Source organism: Trichosurus vulpecula, chromosome 3 (genome assembly GCF_011100635.1).
Source record: "Trichosurus vulpecula isolate mTriVul1 chromosome 3, mTriVul1.pri, whole genome shotgun sequence".
Taxonomy (NCBI): Eukaryota; Metazoa; Chordata; class Mammalia; order Diprotodontia; family Phalangeridae; genus Trichosurus; species Trichosurus vulpecula.
In genome coordinates, this window is record NC_050575.1 from 300,839,329 (window position 1) to 300,854,189 (window position 14,861).

Below are 14,861 nucleotides of genomic sequence, written 5' to 3' on the forward strand. Positions count from 1 at the left end.
CAGCTGTTGTTATATCTTGGTTCCAGGTCTTCAATAATGGCTCGTTTCTTCTGCAATTCATTATTAGCTTCATGCAACTTCTCTCTGTTATTATAAGACATTGTAAAAGCAGGTGTTAAATGTTACTGTTTTTTATCTTCTTCTACCTCAAGTGAACATCTTTCTGGAATGGAAGCTGCATTGCAGAAGGCATTCTTTGAGTAAAAAGATTTAAATAAGATTTCTAAAAAATGGAAATGAATAAAAACAAAAGCCAGAATTTCTTGTTTCAGGCCTATATACTAGTTATTTTGAAATATTCCAACAATAATAACAACAAAGCACTCTAAGATTTTGGAAAGCACTTTACAACCATTATCTCATTTTAAACTCATGACACTCTAGGGAGGCAGGTATTTTTATTATCATCCCCATTTTATAGATAAGGAAACTGAAGCAGATGAAGTTAAGTGACTTGCCCAGGATCACACAGCTAGTACATGTCTGAGGCTAGGTTTGAGCTCAGGTCTTCCTGATTCCAAGTGCAGCCCTTTATCCACTCTACCACCCAGCTGCTTCTAAAAGAAAATTCTGGCATCTTTTCTATTCCCTTCTCCTTGCCCAGGAATGAGAACCTTTTGAAAATCAAACTTCAAAATCTTTACAAGTCAATATTGATATAAAATACTGATAGAAATAAACATAACTACAAAAATCAAAATGAATAAACACAGTAAGTTATCTGTGTAGCTTTCCCCATGGTAGATGTTCAAATAAAATAACTGAAGTCAGCAACCATGTTTCCCCTTAAGTCTTTTCAGGCTAAGCAACCAAAGTGGCTTCAAACAATTTTCATACTAAATGACCCTAGGGCCCCTTTTACCATTCTGATGACTCTTCTTTGGACATTCTTTAGCTTATTCTTGTTCTAACCAAAATGTGGAGCCCAGAACTTATCATAACATCTGAGATATTTGGTTTGACTAAGGAAGAGTACACTAGTACTCTTGGCACCCTAGAACCGTACACCACGCTTCTCAATTCAGTGTAAAGGTAGCATTCCTTTTGTTGGGCTGCTATATCACACTATTGACCCTCATAAGCATATTTTCCTGGTGAATTATTTATACTTTTCAAACATACCAAAACTCTCCTTATGCTATTTTTGCTATCACATGTGTACTTCCTAATTTATATAAAGAATTGTAAAGGTTCATAAGGATATTTTCCTAATGAAATACAATACATAGTTGCAATATTTTCTCATTCTCCTCTTCAGGTGTCATAAACAAAACCATTTAGAGGGGTAGTCTGGTGTTAATGAAAATGCTCTAAACTGAGAGGTCAGTCTACATGCAGTTTCAATATCTATAAATGGGGCTGAGATCTCCCAGATCCCTTGGGTCTAACATTTTAAAACATATTCTAGAGCAGAAGTTCATAAACTAAGGTCTGTGAACTTTAAAAAAACCTCAGGATAACTGCACTTCGACATAGTTGGTTTTCTCTGTAATCCCATAGTTTAATCCTGTGTAGTTAAATACATATTCATTTAAAAACATGATTCCCCAGACTGCCAGAGGGGTCTATGATACACACAAAGGTTATGAACCCCTGGTAGAGTTGAAGGAAATTGCTGCAAATCTTCCTTGCATTCTTCAGTTTGGGAAGGGACTTGTAAAAAACCTGCAGTATTATACAGCTACAGATAGAATCACAAAACATAACTGCAAAGCTAGAAAATGCTTAATTGATGTTCTTTGAGACCACAAGGATCTGAACTATGAACCTGATGAAAATGACCTGTTTCAAACAAAAAAGCAAACATCAAATAAAACATATCCTTAATTTTTAGATTTTAAAAGCACATTTCTCTGGTGTATGCTTTATATTTTTCTAATCTAAGTCTCCTTATGACTCCCCTGCTGTTCCCTCCCAGCTATTATTCTCTCATGTGGGTACACAAGACACTTATGAAAACTTCAATTAACAAAAGGGAACAATCCCATACTTACAAATGTTCTTCAAGCTTCTTTTTCAGCAGAACTGACTAAAAATAGAAAATAATCTGTTACTTCACACTGTAAGAATAAACTAATTCAAAATTTAATAAAACAACTTTAAAATTATTTGGTTTGATAGTAAAACTTAATGTTGAACTTTTTGCCTGCTAAATATGAATCTAAAGGAGGAGAGTTATTACTCAGATTTCCAAGTGCTCCCTTAAGCATCTTTGAGAATAAGTCTGGAGAAAGTTTTCAATGACAGCAAAATATCAGGACTTGGGATAAATATAATAAGAATGAAAGGGTAGATTAACAACTACATTTAATTAGCAACAGTAAATTTGGTTTTTTAACAGATCCTTTTATTTGAAGCCAAAGACCTTCAATATATTCTTCAAATGTGTTGTGTTTAATATTTAAAATTTATTTCAATTAGTACACAGGAAAAGATATTAAGGCAAAACATCGTGATGACTTATACAATACCACATTAATCTGTGGCAAAGAAAAGAATGAAAATTAAGATTTTCTCTCACTATTTCTTCTTAATAATAATTATCTGAAATACCAGTCCAGAATTAAAATCTCTATAGTCAGGATATTTCAAATGAGGCATTTATTTTTTTCACTTTATATTTTTCACATCTGCTTTAAGTACTAAAGCCAAAATATTAAATTTTCAGTAGAGCAAAATATCCTAAATCATTACCTTATAACAAAAATTAAAGGAAGCTACAAAATGGCTCCTATTCTAAAGAAGCAGACTGTGGGTATAAATGACAACATCAATCATTTCATTTCAAAACTTTGTATTTTTCAAGAGAATACCTTTCTAATATTGCCTAACTTATTAAATCTGTATTCTATGAGCACCTACTAAATGAAGATGGAGACAAACAGCTCAAACATTCTGCAATTGATTATAACTGGACATATCAATTAAAAATAGAGGAGAGGGGAAAAATTAGGGTAGTCAGTCAGGGAACTAAGACAACATGGATCAAAAACAGACTTTCTCTGGTTGGGTCATATGTTTACTAACACTTGATAAAGTGCAAAGATTATAAAGTAAAAGGTCACATCATATCTGAATAATCATTATGCATAAAGATTCTTTAATTTCAACCATTACTGTAATCCATTGTGATGCTACCTTCATATATTTCTAACTCAAAAAGTTAAGTAAGGAATAGTATCTAATAAACAGGAATAAATAGAAAGCCATACTTACAATAGCCTTGAGCAGAAACCCATGCCAAGAGACAGAGAGGACATATTAGTATGAAGCAAACACAGCAGCCAAGAGAAGGAACGATTTAGTAACTCATGAACAGAAGGAAAAGATATGCATTTTTTTCAGAAATGTACATTTTTCTTTCTTCTATGTTCTCCTCATCCTGTCTTGTTCTCTGCAGTTTTATACACTGTGGCTAGCTCAAATTATCCATGTGACTGGATATAACAATGCTTTTCTGCTTCCATGCTAAAAACAAATGACATAAAAATAATAATAAAAAATATGTAAACCAGCCCACTCTAAGACTTCTGGTCACATGAAAGGACAGTCTGTTTTTGATAACAGAAATGAGGCTCCTCTTTCTCAGAGGATCACTTCCATTTGGGAGGCAGCAGTGTGTGTTATATATTCCTGAGGAACAACTATATGTTAGTGAGGAAAAAGAAGTAGAAGACTCTTTCTTTAGGTGCTTGAAAGTGTAGTTTAAGAATAAAGTAAATATTCTATTTGATAGGCTTTTTCTGTATGAGAAAAGTCTTAAGACAATATGAATGTAGTACAAAAAAATAATTAAAGGTGCACAACATCACCTTCCCAAAACACCTCAACCTCTACAACGAAGCTCTCTAATTTGCAAGAACAGCACTTTGTCTAGCTAGCCTCTAGTTTTTGGGTAGGATGAGAATAGCAATGAAAGTGGCAGTGGATGTGCATGTGTAAGGATGACATAGGCTTAACTAGGAGCGGACAAAACATAAATGTGATTCAGAAGATATTGCCTAATATGGGCAATGACAAAAAATAAATGTTCAAATAAATACAATTATATTTTTCACTTGATAAGCAAAAAGATCAATTGTAATAGCTTTCAGTGTAATATGAAAAGCTCAGGTGATCCAAAATTTTCTTTTCTTTTCTGGCAGGAAGAATCCAAAGTTAGAAAACATAAAAGAGCCTTAGGTTAATTTCATTTTCTTCTCACTTTCTTGAAATTCATTTTCAAAAATTCATCTTTTAGAGTGCTATTCTCTAGGCTTTATAATGTTCTTCTAGGTATCATAGGCAGCTTTTTTTCACATTTTATGGATCTATTTTTGGTAGTACATCAGTTCTCTCTCTTTTGTCTATACTTTTTATGAATTCAGAAAGCATCCTTTCCATTCCTTATGACTATAAAAAGTCATTATCCTGAATCTAATGCTGTGGTGATAAGCCTTTAGAACTTAGATAGAACAGATCTTCTGATGACAGATATATAATCTGTAGACTGCCCGTTGACAACAGTTTTACTCTGGTACAATCTGTCAGAGATTGCATTTTGCTCATGTACCCTTTGGGTACTGAGGTCACTTCTGTACTCTGATGAGGCCTCGGTGAAGGATTTTAGTATAGATATGTTTTAGTATCATCCACAACAGAAGGCATAAAAATGGCACTTAGCATTTCACATTGGGTTTCCTGTTTTAAAAGTGAGATAAAGCAGTCAATTTAACAGCAATCTCAGAGTATATCTTTTCAGGTTGGGATTCCAAAGAGGATTAAAAACAGATAATTAATCCCAAAATCTCTCTGAGTTTTGGAAGTGTTAAGATGACTAAAACTAATGACATATTTAAGGTGTTAAAGATACATATAACATGTGGTCAGAACTAGCCTGTTCTATGCTTGATATTGTAGGGTTTTAGACTACTTCCCTAAAAACTTTTCTTTTTAAAAATCTGGACCCCCTTCTTATACTTTTTTTTATATTAGAGTAAAACTCTTCTTATTTACCAAGATAGTACCAAAGAAGAGGATAATCTTCTTTTCTACTGGTATTATCATTGAGTAATATTTTTTCTAGACTTTCAAAAAAGTTTGCTATGATAGATTAGATCATTACAATTTAAATAACATTAATGTTGAAAGAGTATAAGACCAAAATAAAAAGGAAAAACAAATACTAAGTTAACTGAATTACTGTAAGGAAAACTATTCAGGAAACTCTGACAATTTTTAGAACATTAAGACAGAAACTACAAGGTAGAGGGACACAGTGTCACTTATTTTTCCTTTCTAAGGCTTTGTGTTTAAGAGAGCTGAAGCTAGCTGTGGATGAAGGACTAAAACCATCCAGAATATCCACAAAGAGATTTTAAAATTTACTTGAATTATCAATATTTTGTTTGACATGTACAACATTCTTGCTTCATGTTAGGAGATCCACAATCCCACAAAGTGTTTTTATAACTTCTTTTTCTTTGCAAATGTAAAAAAAAAATCTAGTCAATGTGCCTATATTCTTTTATAACATAAACAGAAAAGGGTAGATGTACAAAACTGTTGTTCTTTGACCCTCGTTCTCAAAGAGGACTATGACACCAAGATGATGCCATGAGCCTCACTTTCTCTTCTGGAGCTATCTGGGTCTAGTGGCAAGATATAGATCAGGATGAGTGGAGACAGCCCCGGACAAAATTAGAACACATTAAAATTCTAGAAACCATATGATAAATTTTGACTAGAAAACTACAGAAAATTTCTATTTTAAATAATGTCCTCTGCATCAGAGAGCAACTAATTGTTAATGAAAAAGGACACATCTATAAAGATTAAAATACATACCCTAAGCAGACAGAAGTCATAATGACAACTAAGCTAGTGGTATGAGGGCAGGCTTTGCTTCCATTCAATTACCTCTAATATCGATAATCAAATTACGTTCAAGACTGGGGTTACATAATGCATTGAGAACTGGGTTACTCAAATGAAACAAAACTTACTTTAAATAAGGCGGTGGTCCAGTAAGCTTTTATTGAATGAATGGACTTAGAAAAATTTGTTGGTATTTCTATGCTTTCAGAGACAAAACAGCTAAAAGAATTTTGATGCTAATGTCTTCTCAGTGTATCCATTGTTTTGAGATATCTCAGAAGATATTGTTGCAGCGATATAAGAGGGCTTTTCAAGGCAGAGATTGTATGAAACAAATTATTTGCATTATAGCAAAGCATCAAAATGGACCCTGAAGCCTAAGAGAACTGGGTTAAAGCTGGATCTTCTAAAGTCCTAGAGGAGCAGATAAAACTGGATTTAAGAAATGGATCTATTTATATTACAAAAGGTGGTCCAAAGAGATCAGTCTTTGTAAGCAAACTAAAAGGCTGATAAAACCCTTTCTACTTCTAAGGTTAGAATGAAAGTAAAACAAATTGGCCCACCGAAGAACAGGATTAGTGGGCTAAAATGGTAGATTACTAAAATCCAGTTATCTTTCTCCAGTTTTCTGCAGAGCACTGAATAAAACCAAGCAAGTCCCCCTTTGCATACTTGCCTGAAGAAGTTAATGAATTTTGTTAAAGTTTTATTGATAAGCTACAAATCCTAATCATAATCACAAAGTTTCTCATAGTAGTTTTTCCATTAAAGAGAAAAACTTTTGTGTAGATGAATACTGTCAACATGTATCTAGCACATTCTTTGTAGGCAAACATTATAAAAGGTGAGATGGGGGAAAGGACTGCATTTTCATGTTAAGAAAACGCCATCCCCTTCATAATCCAAGTTGTGGCAGAGTAAATCTAGGAAAGGGTCCCTATGATACTGTCAGGGAATTTTTAAAATAGGAAATATTTCTAATTTCTTTAGGAGCCATGGGAAATTATATAAAAAGTAATAAAATGAAACCTTTAGTTTTCTCATTAATATGCAACTGCTAAAAATTCTAAGTGTGTATAATGAACACTTACATCTTCTGCTTTTGAGCCTTGTTCCTGTAAGGATTTCTGCAATTCTTCAACTTGTGACTGTACTTCTAGAAGTCTTTGATTCACCAGTCTAGAAATAAACAAACACCTTATTTTGGGGGTTCATGATAATTTATACCTTCTTTTCCCTTTATGATCCAATATTGGCTATAGGACATAGTAAAGCATACAAAAACACCCTTGTTAGTGGGGATAGATTGTAAATCATAAAAAAGGCTCACAAATTATTCAACTGAGGATTTACAAAAGAACTCTATCAAGTAAAGTACCAATATAATTATCCTGATTTAGCATACAAGGAAATGGGAGGCCCAGAAAGGTGCAGATGAAACAACTGCCCCAGGTCACATATAAAACACGTCACAGAGCAGTTCAGACTCATCCCTTCACTGCTTCCAATTCAAGTCTTCTTTAAGCTACAATAATTCAAAAATTTAGGTTTAAAACTTACAAAGCCACTGTTCAATGGGCAGCTGAATTTGAACATTCTTTGAAAGTAAGATAAAATGGACAGTTTTGATTATATGAACCAAAAAGTAAAATCAATACAGTCAAAATTAGAAGGGTAGCAGGTAATTGGGGAAAAAAACCTTCGTAGCAAATTTATCTGATTCAGGTCTTATTTCCAAGATGTATAGACAAGTTATTCAAATTAAGAATAAGCTATTCCCCAACCAATAAAATCGTCAAAAGATACGAAGACAATTCTCAAGGGAAGAAGTCCAAGTTATCAATAATAATATGGAAAGAAGCTTCAAGTGACTAATAATTAGAGAAAAAAAATAACTCTGAGGTTCCACCTCACATCCATATGAGTGACAAGCCAACAAAAAAGAAAATGACAAATCCTGGAGGGTTGTGGGAAAACAGGTACATGAATATACTGTTTGTGGAGCCATTCTAGAAAGCAATTTGGAACTATACCCCAAAAGTTATTAAACTTTGACACAATGACATCATGACTAGGTCTACACCCCAAAGAAATCAAAGAAAGGGGGAAAAGGACTAGTGAACTAGGAAAGACCGGCATGAACTGATAGAGAATGAAGTTGGTAGAACCAGAACAATTTATATACTAACAATACTGTAATGTTGAAAAAAATGTTGAAAGGACTCTGATCAAGTCAATGACTAACCATGACTCCACAGGACCCATGATGAGATATGCTTCCTGACAGAGAGTGATTTCCTCAGTGTATAGATTGAGCCATATTTTTTAGACATGGCCAATGTGAAATTTGTTTGGTGACTATGCACACTGTTACAAAGGTTTTTGTTCTTTTTTTTTCCTCAATGGGGAAGTAGGGGTAGAGAAGGGGTGGTAAGAGAAAATGGATTTCTGTTATGTGAAAGAAATAAAAATTTAATTAAAACATTTTAAAGTGAAACAACCTCTATGTCAACTAATTACCATAAAAAGGAAGAGTATTTTTCAAGCATAGTGGGTTACAACTTGGAAAATATGAAATATCTAGTCATGAATATTCTATAGAATAAATGCAATCTATTTATCCCTCCCCAACAGTCTCCCTGACCGAAAGAGAAAATAGTAAATTGTGGAAATGAAAGTTTTTAAAAAAAAAAAAAACCATAATTAATTTATTTTTAGTTCTCAACATTCATCTCCATAAGATTTTGAGTTTTAAATTTTCTCTCCCTTCTCTCCCCCCTCTCCAAGAATGGTGTGCAATTTGATATAGGCTCTACTTATACATTCATATTAAACATAATTTTACATCAGTCATGATGTAAAGAAGGGAGGAACCATGAGAAAGAAGAAACAACAGAAAACAACAAAAGAAAAGGAGAGCAAATAGGATGCTTCCATCTGTACTCAAACTCCAAAGTTCTTTCTCTGGATGTGGACAACATTTTCTAACAGGAGTCCCTTGGAATTGTCTTAGATCATTGAATTGCTGAGAAGAGCTAAGTCTATCAAAGTCAGTCATCATACAATGTGGCTGTTACTGTGTACAATGTTCCTGGTTCTGCTCATTTCACTCAGCATCAGTTCATATGAGTCTTTCCAGGTATTTCTGAACTCTGCCTGCTCATCATCTCTTATAGCACAATAGCATTCCACTACATTCATATACTGCAAACTTGTTCAGCCAATTCCCCAAATGATGGGCATCCCCTCAATTTCCAATTTTGAATCACCACAAAAAGAGCTGCTGTAAATACTTTTGTGCATGTGGGTCCTTTTAATGTTTTTATGATCTCTTTGGGATACAGACCTAGAAGTGGTATTTCTGGGTCAGAAGGGATGAACAATTTTATTGCCCTTTGGGCATAGTTCCAAACTGCTTTCCAGAATGGCTGGATTAGTTCACAACTCCACCAGTTTTCCCACATCTTCTCCAACATTTATCATTTTCCTGTTTTGCCCTGTTAGCCAATCTCTATCATTTCTCTAATCAAGAGTGATTTAGAGCATTTTTTCATATGACTATAGATAGCTTTAATTTCTTCCTCTAAAAACTGCCTTTTATTCATATCCTTTGACCGCTCATCAGTTGGGGAATGACTTGTATTCTTACAAATTTGATTCAGTTCTCTATATATTTTAGAAATGAGGCCTTTATCAGAGACACTGGCAGTAAAAATTGTTTCCCAGCTTTCTGCTTCCCTTCTAATCTTGGTTGTATTGGCTTTGTTTGTGCAAAAACTTTTCCATTTAATATACTCAAAATGCATTTCATAATGTTCTCTACCTCTTGTTTGGTCATAAGTTCTTCCCTTGCTCTCCTAGTTTGCTTACAGTATCAGTCTTTATATCTAAATCATGTACCCATTTTGACTTTATCTTGGTATAGGGTGTAAGATGTTGCTCTATGCCTAGTTTCTGCCATACTATTTTCCAGTTTTCCCAGCAGTTTTTGTTAAATAGTTTTTTTATTAAGATTTTTTATTTTTAGTTTACAATACTCAGTTCCGCATGAACCTGAGTTCGAGATTTTCTCCCCACCTCCCACTCCTTCCCCAAGATGGCATGAAATCCGATGTATCTTCTACATATAACTTCACATTGAACTTATTTACACAATAGTCAATTTGTAAAGAAGAATTATTACCAGTGGAATAATCATGAGAAAGAAGAAACAAAACCAAAAAACACAAAAACAAAAGAGAGAAAAATAAATAGGAGTTCTTATCCCAGAAGCTGGAGTCTTTGGATTTATCAAAGAGTAGATTACTATAGTCACTGACTGTTGTGTCTTGTGTACCTAACCTATTCCACTGATCCACCACTCTTATTTCTTAGCCAGTATCAAGTAGTTTTGATGATTGCTGCTTTATAATACAATTCAAGATCTGGTATAGCTAGGCCACCTTCCCTTGCATTTCTTTTCATTAATTCCCTTGATATTCTGGACCTTTTGTTCTTCCAGATGAATTTTGTTCTTGTTTTTTTTCTAGCTCTATAAAATAACTTTTTGGTAGTTTGATTGGTATGGCACTGAATAAGTAATTTAATTTAGGTGAAACTCAAAAGTTTTAAAAAAGAATGTTGGAAATTGTTTTTACATGCAACTGGGGGAAAATAAAATACTAAATAAATAAAAAAAGAAAATAGCAAATTGAAGATTCTGATATTGTGACACTGGCCATAAAAGATTTTGGAACTCAGTGATTTCTTCATCACTGATGTTTAATGAATAAGAATAAAAATGAGAGAAATAGGATGGTCTAGGTACTGTTTCAATATGACTAACAATAAATCCACAAAAAATGTGATTAGGCAATTTTTAAGATGAGCCTGTACTATATATGTAGAACCTATGTCAAATTAAAATTGCTTACCTTCTGTTTAAGGAGTGAAGGGAAGGAGGGAAAGAAGGGGAGAATTTGGAACTCAAAATTTAAAAAAAGAATATTAAAAATTGTTTTTACATGTAATTGGAAAAGGAATGAAAATAAGAATGAATCTATAAAAGGTAGTAGAAAAGTTAAAGGCAGGGTGGGGGCAGCTAGGTGGCACAGTGAATAGAGCACCAGCCCTGCAGTCAAAAAGACCCAAGCTCAAATTCTGCCTCAAACACTTGACACATTTACTAGCTGTGTGACCTTGGGCAAGTCACTTAACCCCAATTGCCCTGCCTTCCCCCCTCCAAAAAAAAAGAAAGAAAGAAAGAAAGAAAGAAAGAAAGAAAGAAAGTAAAGTTAAAGGTATCCGGGGAAAAAACATATAATATTTGCTTCATCTCCATTGAAAATGTAAACACTAAAAATAAACAAATAAATAAATAAAATAAAAAATTTAAACACTGGATTTCAGAATAATCAAGTTCACATAATAGGAATTAGTTGGGCAACTGATGCCATTAATATTTTCCTACCTGTTTTCCGTCTCTAATTCATTCTTACGTAGATTTGCATCATCGAGGAGGCTCTGCAATAATGCAATCCGTTCATTGTCAGAACCCTCTTGATTAAGTTTTAACATCTTATTTTCATGCTGAAGACGAATGAGTTTCTCCCTGGATAGGTAAAAGAAAAATTTAAATGCACTGTTAAGTGTTTATAACTATTAAAAAACATGAATATGCAATCAGGTTTTCAATATAATTTCCTCATTCAATAAATTTTTATTAAGTCCCTACTGTATGAAAGACTGGGAAAAGAAGCACAGCACTAGACAGTACAAAGGCTGCAAATTTCCTTTTCCTTAATGAGCCTACCACTTTGTAATAGGCTCCCTGCTCCCTTCTCCAGAACTTATGGAAAAGAGAACAAGTATTAATAATCTAAATTATCAGCTCTCATAAAACCGAGATTTTAATATTTTCTTTCAGAGGACTGACTTATAGAATGTTAAACCTAGAAGGGAATTTGTCAATAACTTAATTCATCCTCAACTAATTTACTCTTACTTCACAGATGAGGGAACGCATATTCTGCAAAGTTAGATGACCTGTCCGTGGTCATAAAGCTATGGGGCAACTCAGGGGGACAGTGGACAGAACACCAGGCCTGGAATCAGGCAGATCTGAGTTCTAATCTGGCCTCAGACACTTACAGGCTGTGTGACCTTGGGCAAGACACTCAATCTGTTTGCTTCAGTTTCCTCATCTGTAAAATGGGGATAACAACAGCCACCAGCTCTCAGGGTTGTCATGAGTATGAAATGAGATAACAGCAGTAAAGCACTTAGCACAGCGTCTGGCACACAGTGGGTGCCGTAATAGCTAAATGTTAGCTATTATTATTATCCCAGTAAACAGAATAATTACCTTAAAGATGTAAAACAAATGTTTTCTGGGAAAAAAAAAAAGATGTTTCTTTTTTTCCCCTACAATATTTCTTATATTTTTACATTTTCAAAAAATTCTCCCATGATATTTTTTAAAGTATGATTTTAAAAGGATATAGCTTCTTACTCCAATTTAATAAACCACAGAGTGCCTGTACAAGGATAAAAAAAGGATAGTTCTTGCCTTCAAGTAGCTTAGAGGCTCACAGGAAGACCAGATATGGACCCAAACCTATGATATAAAGTCACTGGATCATTGCATACAGATCTGGAAGGGACCTTAGATAGTGTAGGAGGAAAGCAGGAACCACAATCATGTCAAAACATCTTGATGGCCTAATAACGTAGAAATCCCTTAATCGTCTGATATCCTCTTGTCTTTTGCCCTTGAACAGTTAAGTTGTTTTCTTACTCTGATAATAAATCCTGACAGATGGATTCCAAATAGTCCCCCTTTCTCTGCCCCTCCGTTGTCTGTCAAATATTTTATCTCTTCCGAGTTACCACAGTACACTGCTGATTGGTTGTGTACTGTGAGTTTGAAAAATCAGAAAAAACCAAATATGTACCCCTCGGAAGCTAAAGCTGCTATCAGAAAGCAATCTGCCTTAGCATGCTAATAAATTTGTTTTCAATTTGGCCTCTTATCTTTGACCCATATTCACTGGATTCCTGCTAGCAGTAAACCTCTCCCAAGAGGTCCCATTACTCTCAGTTAAAAGGATTCCTAACAATATCATTGAATCCAATCTCTTTACTTTAAAGACAGGAAATTGAGGCCCATAGAGTTTAAGTGAATTTTCTACAGTCATATGGTATATTTGAAGCAGAGTGAGGAATTGAACTGAGGTTTTCTGACTCCAAATCTAAAGCCCTTTCAGTTATACCGCTTCTTATGGTTAAGACTAATAACAGAAGGCATTCTATACACCCGAAATATTTGCAGCAGCACCTTTTGTAGTACTGAAGAATTGGAAACAAAGTAGATATGAAAATGTATTTCTCTTACTTCTTTAAAGAGACAGGAACTATGGACGTAGAACTTTGTATTTCAGAATTATTGGAAATAAGAAAAATACTGCTATGTTTTATGTCTTCAATAAAGTTAGTCAACAAATTTTTATTAAGTGCTGACCACAGGTCAGTCAATACCTATGGGCGCGGGAACATAAAAGTGCTGGCTAGTTTTGCTGAGCTGTTTTCTTTTTCTTTCTTATAAAGGATTCATTCACTGAGAGGGGGGAGGAGGTATATTTTGGAAAAAAAAGGTGATTATAAAAAATATCAATTTTCAGGAGAAATCAAACTGAAGAATCAATTCAAAGAGGAAGGTTCAAGGAGGAAGGAGTAACTTCTAACTGATGGTATCAGGGAAGGAGCTGGTACATAAGTTAGGCCTCAAGGGGAGAGAAAGCTGACAATAAGGGGGGATCAGGGATGAAGTGAGGGAAGTTCCTTTCCAGGCATGGGAGATGGCATGTGTTAAAGTACTTTGCACAGGGTAGCTACAAAGTATTATAGCCTACTTACTTTATTTCAGGTGTAACAATCTCTGCTGCCAGACTGTCTGAAGACTCTTGACTTCCCAGAGGCATTAATCCTATTTACGATACACATGATGGAACAGAGAAGTTAGGATAAAATTGTCATCTTTTTTTCCCTATATTTGGGTTTTCCATCCTTCTTCCTGGATAAAAAGCCCTTCTCCATGTGCATAGCTAAAAACCCAAGCCTTTTACGTTTTGTCCATCAGAAAAAAGCTTTTTGGTGGAAGGAATGAGAAGGGTTATTTGGGAAATGACAGTTGTGGCCTCCATTGTTCATACAAGTTAGTAGCATTTAAGATGTTAAAACTCTTCTGAGTACGAAATATGAAGATCAAAGTGTGGAAAAAATTTGCTTATGTATTTTTTTATATTTTCCAAACAGATCAACTACTGGGATCTTGTGCCAGGTTTTTAACATAGATATAATTATAGTTCTTCAGACAGGAGAATGGTTTTGCAAGGAGCACCAAAGTAAACATTCTAAGCATTTTCTCAACCTCTTCCTTAAAACTAGATAGTCTGCATTTGTCCCATGTGCATAAGCTCCCTTTGGGAAACGAAGGGAAGAGGTGAAAAACCAAATAGTGAAAACCAAGAATGTTAGGGTAGACTAAAATGAGATAGGAATAGAAGAAAAATTAGCAACGCAGAGCATAGTCAGGTGAAACACTATAGGAAGGGAAGCTGTATGCAGGAGGGAATGGAAGGGCAATACATACCACCTCAAGCTTACAATCCACAAAGAGACCAAATACTTGAATATGCCACTTGGTGAATTATTGATCATATTTCCTAATTTCTTTCTACCACTATGATGAAAATAAAATTCAATTCTTTGACAATAATATTTTTATGCTTTGAAGAAAAAACCCATCTTAGTAACATGAACTTAAAAACATCTTTCTATCAAGAAAGATGTTTATGTAATGTTTATATAAAGTATTTATATAATAAGATGAAAGTTAAACCTTCTACCCTTAGAGGTTTGTTCAGGTTCTAAAAGACTGACTTCACTGACCCAATAAGCAGTCAAAAATTGGTGAAAAATTTTTTTTAGGAAGTCACTGAACAAATGTTGCCTCATAATCCTAT

The 14,861-nt window shown here is 34.3% G+C and overlaps 1 protein-coding gene across 2 annotated transcripts in view; it reads right to left on the reverse strand.

Moving 5' to 3' along the window:
* HOOK3 (hook microtubule tethering protein 3) overlaps positions 1-14,861 on the reverse strand; it is a 110,770-nt gene that overhangs the window by 18,178 nt on the left and 77,731 nt on the right. The window contains exons 14-19 of one of the 2 annotated variants that reach the window (XM_036751639.1): positions 13,753-13,822; positions 11,309-11,449; positions 6,951-7,038; positions 3,217-3,222; positions 1,995-2,029; positions 2-84 (exon numbers count right to left, since the gene is read on the reverse strand). In XM_036751639.1, coding sequence (XP_036607534.1) covers positions 2-84; positions 1,995-2,029; positions 3,217-3,222; positions 6,951-7,038; positions 11,309-11,449; positions 13,753-13,822 — 423 coding nt within the window. The remainder of the gene's footprint in view (position 1; positions 85-1,994; positions 2,030-3,216; positions 3,223-6,950; positions 7,039-11,308; positions 11,450-13,752; positions 13,823-14,861) is intronic. The other variant, XM_036751640.1, reaches the window with a different exon arrangement.